The sequence below is a fragment of the Atta cephalotes genome (genome assembly GCF_000143395.1).
Source record: "Atta cephalotes unplaced genomic scaffold scaffold00035, whole genome shotgun sequence".
In the NCBI taxonomy this organism is placed as follows: Eukaryota; Metazoa; Arthropoda; class Insecta; order Hymenoptera; family Formicidae; genus Atta; species Atta cephalotes.
The window spans coordinates 2662720-2670231 of NW_012130099.1; the positions used below are offsets into that span (position 1 = coordinate 2662720).

Below are 7512 nucleotides of genomic sequence, written 5' to 3' on the forward strand. Positions count from 1 at the left end.
TTCTAATTAATGTTAACTTCAGCGCACTCTAGCAGTTCGATTATTGTGCCAGTCAACGCAGGTCAGGCGAACATATACTATGCAATAAACTATAAAAATAAATCGGAAATACTTCCAAATTAGTTTAAGTTATTCCAATTTGCCGAAAATGCAATTGCATTAATTACAGGTTACGTCGTACGAATAATGTGAAAAGATTCATCTTGTTGTTCTGTTCTCTACAATGGCAACTCCAGGCTTAAGTTAATTCTTCCAAAATCGAATGGCGGTCTTATATTTCCTTCTTCCGATGTTGTAACGATTTGCAGTTTGATTGAAAATATGTTTCGAAGAGCTATCCATGAGTTGCCTGTGGACATACCAAGATTTAATCATATCGTAGCAAATGCAGAATTTGCCAATTTAGCCACGAAAAATTTGTTTCCAAAATTATAATCATATGTTTGATGTGAAGAAAGCTTCGTTTGCATACAAAACGATTGCTTACAGCTTCTTTTGCACACAGCAATATTGTATACAGCGTATTGCACACACGACAATATTGCACACACGACAATATTACACAGCATATTGCGCACATGCATATTGCGCACAGGACATTATTGTACACAGCACATTGTACACAGGAATATAGGAAGTTTTAGCAATACTGTGTGTACTATGATGAACGCTAAACTCACGATATTGTCGTTGAATGAACCTAATTTTATCAACGTCAGAAATAAAGAGGCTAAACTCAACAATTACCATAAAATAATACACAGATGATTATAATATAATATATGAATATTAAATATTTCAAATACTTAATAATGATATTTATAAATATATATGTATTTATTGCAAACTATGAAGTTTATAAGTAAATTAAAATCAACTATTACATACTGTTTTTTATATTTATCCAAAATATTTTTCATGAAATTTTGCACATACTAATCCCAGAAAAGATCTTGGAATTCTAAGCGAAAATAACTGTTTGTTTTTGTTTTAGAATTAATTCCAAGATCTTTTGACAGAATAGTATATGCAGAAAATATTAAATTAAGTTAGGATAATGTATAGCAATATAACAGTCACGATCTAGTTTTATAATAATAACGCAGCAAATTATGAAAGTGTTATATTAACATCTCAAGTTACATGTTATATTTATATTATGTAGCTGCAATGATTTATGAGTAAGAAATTACAATTAACGTGGACATAGAAAGTTAAGTACGTTATATTATCTGTTATATTCCGTTTGATACTTTACTATATTATAAAATGTTACGTTATATTATGTTTTATATTATATCATATTAATAAATATTTTTTATTTTAAATATTTTAAATATTAATATATATTATATATTAATTATTTTAAATATTTTTCAGCTTCTTGGATGGTAAACATAGTATTTACGTAACATCACCAAAAGTCTAATTAATGTTAACTTCAGCGCACAAGCAATTCGATTATTGTGCCAATTGTCGCAGATCAAGCGGACTGCATACTGTATTGTTTTATAACTTTTATGTCGTGCGTGTGGTATCCTGTAAAGTACAACGAAGAGAAATTTTATCCTTCTTTATTATTATTATATGAACGACAAAAAACGAATTATACATCATGCGCTTCATGCGTAACTCGAAACGCATTTGGTACCCCAGTTATTTTGTAATTCTGTAATTTCATTAAGACAATAACAACATTACGCTTTTCATACCACAAAATATTTGCACAATGATGTTGTTACTGTCTTAACAAGACAACTTTAAAGAAAATCTTTTTGTTCGAGAACTTTAGTGAAATGTTTAATTGTACTTAAAAAAAAATTAGCATATTAAACATGTGTCTTAATTATATGTATATATATATATATATATATATATATATATATATATATATATATATACATTTCTGCGTTTATTATTTAATTCGTTCTTTTTTAATGCCATAAGACTAAAAATAAATATAAAAAGAAAGGCAATGCATAAAAATAAATACTATTAAAATTTAATCGCTATTTTAAGTAATTTTTAATTCTAACATTTTCAAAAGTTATCTATGTAAAATAATTTTTCGGAATACATTTTACTTTTCTAAACATCTTTCAATTTTATAGATCATATTCGTTGCCATAGCTAATTTAGCAATTAGATGATTTCAAATAATATATTATATTTATATATAATTAAACATATAATATTTATATATAATCTAGCAGGATCATAAATATGTACGAGCAGTTTTTATGAGCAGTTTTTACCATTGCTTCTTTAAATCGTTTTTTAGTTTCCATGATTAGTGTCTAATATTTCGTATAGTATTTAAGGTATTAATCTAATTATAAGACATTACAGTCTTGAACAATAAGGTCTGTCTTTTTCAGTTGAAGTTCTTAAGTAGTCATTATTATCCATTCTTTTATTATGTTGGATATGACATTGGAAGATTTTAAAAGAAAACATATATAATTTTTCTAATTATTACAATTTGAGTAATTTTGAGACAATGAAGATAAACTATTGTACATTCTCTGGTGAAATAAAAAAATTAAAAAGAAAAACTCAAAGAATTGGAATAAAGAAGCTGAAACTTTCTTCTCAATAACAAAATATGCCTTGCATATTTCTTTAGTTCAATCATGTACAACGATTCAAAGATCTTTTACTACGTTGCAAAGGGTAAAAACCTTGTTGTAATCAACAGTGTTGGAAAAATCGCCTCAATGGACTTTGTTAATTGTACAAAAATAGTACTTGTGAAGAAAGATAAGCTGGAGGAAGTAAGTATTAAGAAAATTCGCTCAAGAAATCTCGAAGTCTAGCTTTAATATATATGTTTTAATAAATCTTGTGAGTTTTATCCCCCTCCCAATTGAAATTCTGCGTATGTGTATTACCAAATAATTAAAAGGTTCAATTAAATTAAAAATCTTTGTAGTAATGTAAGTATTATAATTGCTAATTAACAAATATGTTAGAAGAAGAATCTAGATTACCTTCAACTTTATAAGTTAAAAAATTTTGCTTATGCTTTTTTACCTTCACTTTATATCTTCACAGATTTATTCTTTATGTTGGTTATTTTTTGTAAATCTAACATACTAGTTTTAATATACATATGATATTGGGTTGTTCGGAAAGTTCGTGCCGCAAAAGATTTAAATTTAGTAAATGTATACTAAAATTTAAATCTTCTGCGTTTCAATTTTCCTTCCAAAATCGGCACGAACTTTCCGGACAACCCAATATTTCCTCGTTACTTTTATCTATCTACAATATATCTCTATTTATTTCTTTCTTACTTCATTTTCTTTTTTCAGTATGTATATAAATATAAAATATGTTTAAAATGTGATTTTTATCAACCCTGAAAAAAGTATGTCCATTAGCTGATGAGCATGTAACCGATTCTTTTGACTGTGTTCTTTTAATTCTAGAACTAAAAGAAATCGACAATATCATAGAAAAATTTTTCCCTTCACAAATTCTTTAATTTCGAAAAAGAATCTAGAATAACAACTCACAGATGTCTACATTACGTTAATAAGACATCATAGTCGAAAGTATCAGTGAGATATTGGTAGCATTATTATTGAAGTTGTGCGAAATAACATTTACACTGTTTACAATAAACTCCATAAATTGTATACATGCGTGCAATAAGCTCCATATGGGCAGCGAATACGTTTTATAGTATAAACAATATAAAATTAGTTTCGAAGCCTAGACTATGATTATATATTTATATTTAAATAATAAATAATAATAATATATTTATCTATATTTAAATTGATTTATTTGTTATATATTTATATTTAACGACACTTCTTTAATAGCACCTTTTTTATAAATAATATATGCGAAGTATTTCACAAATATTTCAAAAAAATATAATACTTTAAATTTTAAATTTTACTTTAGTTTCTGTATGACGTAAAATTTGTATGACTGTTATATGGGAATAGCGAAATAATTATTGAATAGAAAACTTCGATATTAAAACAAAATCAGAATAAATCAGAATAATAATTTGACAGAAAAATTTTTTTTTTTTCAAATTCTTTAAAGATTTATGAATGATGGTTTAAGGATGATTAGCATTTCTTCAAAATTAGCCCATTGGAAACAAGGATTAAAACAAAAATTTTGACAATGCTATTACGAAAACATTGATTTATTTTTAACTTATCTACAATCTTGGACGAAATATAGAATATATTATTTCCTTATATTATAATACAGGGTAACGCAAATATACGTATGTAAGACATAATAGGCGAATAATATGGCGTCGAATCAATGTATAGTCCGTTTATATTTAAAATGCTTTTATGAGACACTGGGCCTTATTTTGGTAGCGTAATTTGCTCTAAACGCAACAATTTTCGAACATGATTCTTTAAAATCAATTCTAGCAAATGCAATGTATTCAACAATTCGCTATCAATGTGAAATGGTAATCAATCGGATACGCTTAGCAGTAAACGTGCGAGAAAAAAATAGTTTTGAATCTATATTCTTCACGCATTGTTAGTGTCCAGCGTAACGTCGTCCAAACATTATTTCTTCAAATTAATGCAGATACATGAGGGAAAAATCTCGGAATTCGAGCACGTTCTGCGCAATGTGAAGGATGTACGCACACTTCGAATGTTGCGAATAGACGCATATCTCTTCGCCTTTTTGGGCGCAGCTTTTCACTTAATTGCAAAGGATCATCGCGAGAACTTCGAAGTCTTCCTTCGAGAATCGGGGGATCAATCCTGCAGCGTTTTCACGATGGTTTCCCAATCTCTATGTGGACATTGATGACTTCTTGTCGGTACCACGTGCATGATTAGTCTGGATCCTTAGAATCACACGTTGGGTACGTCGGGTGGACCCCGAAGGGCCATCTCTTCGCCCTGATTAGTGGCTGAGAGTTTTCTGAAACAGAAAACAAAAGACTTATTATACGCGTCTTTCATGCCATTGTATTTCGTTCAAATTAAAGCGATAAAATTAAAAATAATAAAAGAAGTGTTAAAATCTTTTTTAATAACTTTATGCATTAAATATTTTATGAATTCTTCAGGTTTTTGTAAAATTTTTAAAACTTTTATTAGTTAATAGCAAAAAAAATAAATGTTCTGTTTTTTAATGTAATTTTACTTCTGTTATTTTATTTAATATTATTTTTTTTATTTACGTGCCTTATATAATATATATTCGTATATATGCTATATATATGAAAATTATACATAAATAAAGGAAACAAAAAACGATGTTCAATAAAAATAATTAATTACTAAATTTTATATACATTTTATATAGAAGATTTTAAATGTAATTTTTATTCTATCGAATTTCTATTAAGAAACTAAATTATTATTATTCAATATTAATTTTTTTTACTTAAACTTAAGGAATTAAATAATATCAATTTCAATTAAATTCCGCATCCTCCTGTTTTTTATTTTCACATTTTTTTGTGTAGTATAATTATTACGAGTCATTTAAGATTTAAGCCTTTAAGCGATCAATTAAATAAATAATTACATAAATATCACTATCCATATTTATTTAGATAGAAATACTAATTGCTACAACACTGAAAGAAAAGTTTGCTGCAACAAATTAGATGGTATAGCATTTTTAATTGGCAGCCAATTTTTGGTTACAGCAGCAATTTTTTGTTGCATTAGCCTATTCGCAATGTCAATATAGGATTTTGATAGACAATATAGGACAATATAGGATTTGATAGACAATCAAAAATTAACTACGGCAACCAATTAAAAATGCTATGCCATATTCAATCAATTTCTTTTCTTTTCTTTCAGTATACTTTTTATAACAGTTAAATATAACGTATAATGTTGTTAAGGATCCATAATTAATCGCCATTATTTGAAACACATCTAAAGAAATTTCGTATAATTCCCAACAGAAATTAGAAATTCAAAATGATATTCTGATTATAACTTCCTCCTTTCTTCTATTTTTACGCGTCGGTGAAGATTTACATGCGTTGCATTGCTTCTCGTGCAATAAATAAAGCACATAGTGCTTTAGAATAATCTGCCCATATAAATCAAATCGTAACGTCGAATTTGCGTTCAGATAAAGTTCTCTCTTAAGCTCTTAAAATGCATGAACGTTAATACGAATTAATGCGACACTGAGAACGCGGGACATCATCGTTCGTCGAAATTAATTCCAAACGTACATATTCATACGAATGTATTACCGAGACGGTTATCAGTGTACACTCGTTAATCCTGCGGTACGCCGAGCGTGTTTACATTACGCGACGCGGTGAGGTGCCTGGCACGCGGCGTGTATATTTATTATTTGCAGTGTACTTACTGTCAGCTACGAACGGTTCTGATTTTAAAAGCGTCTGCTTTTTTTACTCCTCGACACTGTATTGTAACTTTCTTGCTTTCTCGCCAAAAATCAAATATACAGTCTTGGCCAAAAATATTAGGTGTAGTAAAAAGAAATCCATTATTTTTTCATGAAATTGAATGGAAAAATAATGGATTTCTTTTTACTACACCTAATATTATACAAATCTTAGATACACTCAAGGTTCACTGGTGCATATTAAAACTGTTGTACACAAATTGCTATAAAGATATATGCTTAACATAAATATAGAAATGGGTTAAAAAGTCGTCTAAAAGTTTTAATACATTTGAAACATGCATTTCATTTTTACATTTAGAATGAATGTAAATATAATGACTTTAATATGCACCAGATCCACCCAATCAAATTCGCCATTATGCATTTATATTTTTTTCATTTTTAGAATTCTTTTATCTGTTGGTACCATACGTTATACGTATGTTTAAAGAGTTCTTAAAACAAAGGATAATTTACAGTAAATGCCGTAAATCAATTTTTGAACTAAAACTTTAAATAATGATTGATAAGACGACTAACATTGGCTGAAGTTATATTCTACTTTAAATTTCAAAAGTGTACACGAATTCAGCTACAAGCAAGAAAACAAAACTTATATCATTTACATGTCATTAACGAGCAACGACCTTACCTAATTTATGGAAGAATTTAGAATAGAATTCTATTTATAATTTTATAATTTGATATACATATACAATAGCTGCCAAAAGTCATGAATAATTTTGTTGCATAAATAGCTCAGATATAAAAAATCTTTACAAATAAAGTATACAAGTATACTAGTAAGTATACAAGTAAGTCTAATATTATATACTCTAATATTTAAAATCGTGTTTTTAAGTTGATTTTAACAAGAATTTTATAAATTACAATATGAAACTGACAAAAATTATCGTAAAATTATATGTTGGTCGGAAACTTTTCCCTGTCATTGTATAAGTATATTTTAACATATTTTATATATACAACATATTATATATATATATATATATATATATATATATATATATATATAGTTNTCTCTTACTTTACTACTACTTACTTTACTTATTTAGTTCGTACTATTAGTTAATTTAAATTAATTAAGTTTAAGTTAAGTTTACGTAC

General features: G+C 27.3%; 1 protein-coding gene across 1 annotated transcript in view; it reads right to left on the bottom strand.

Moving 5' to 3' along the window:
- Positions 1 to 4850: 4850 nt before the first annotated feature.
- The window catches only part of LOC105621637, a 58622-nt gene continuing 55960 nt past the window's right edge, over positions 4851 to 7512 (bottom strand). Inside the window, exon 9 of the mRNA XM_012203104.1 lies at positions 4851 to 4920. Within this exon, the coding sequence (XP_012058494.1) occupies positions 4851 to 4920 (70 nt within the window). The remainder of the gene's footprint in view (positions 4921 to 7512) is intronic.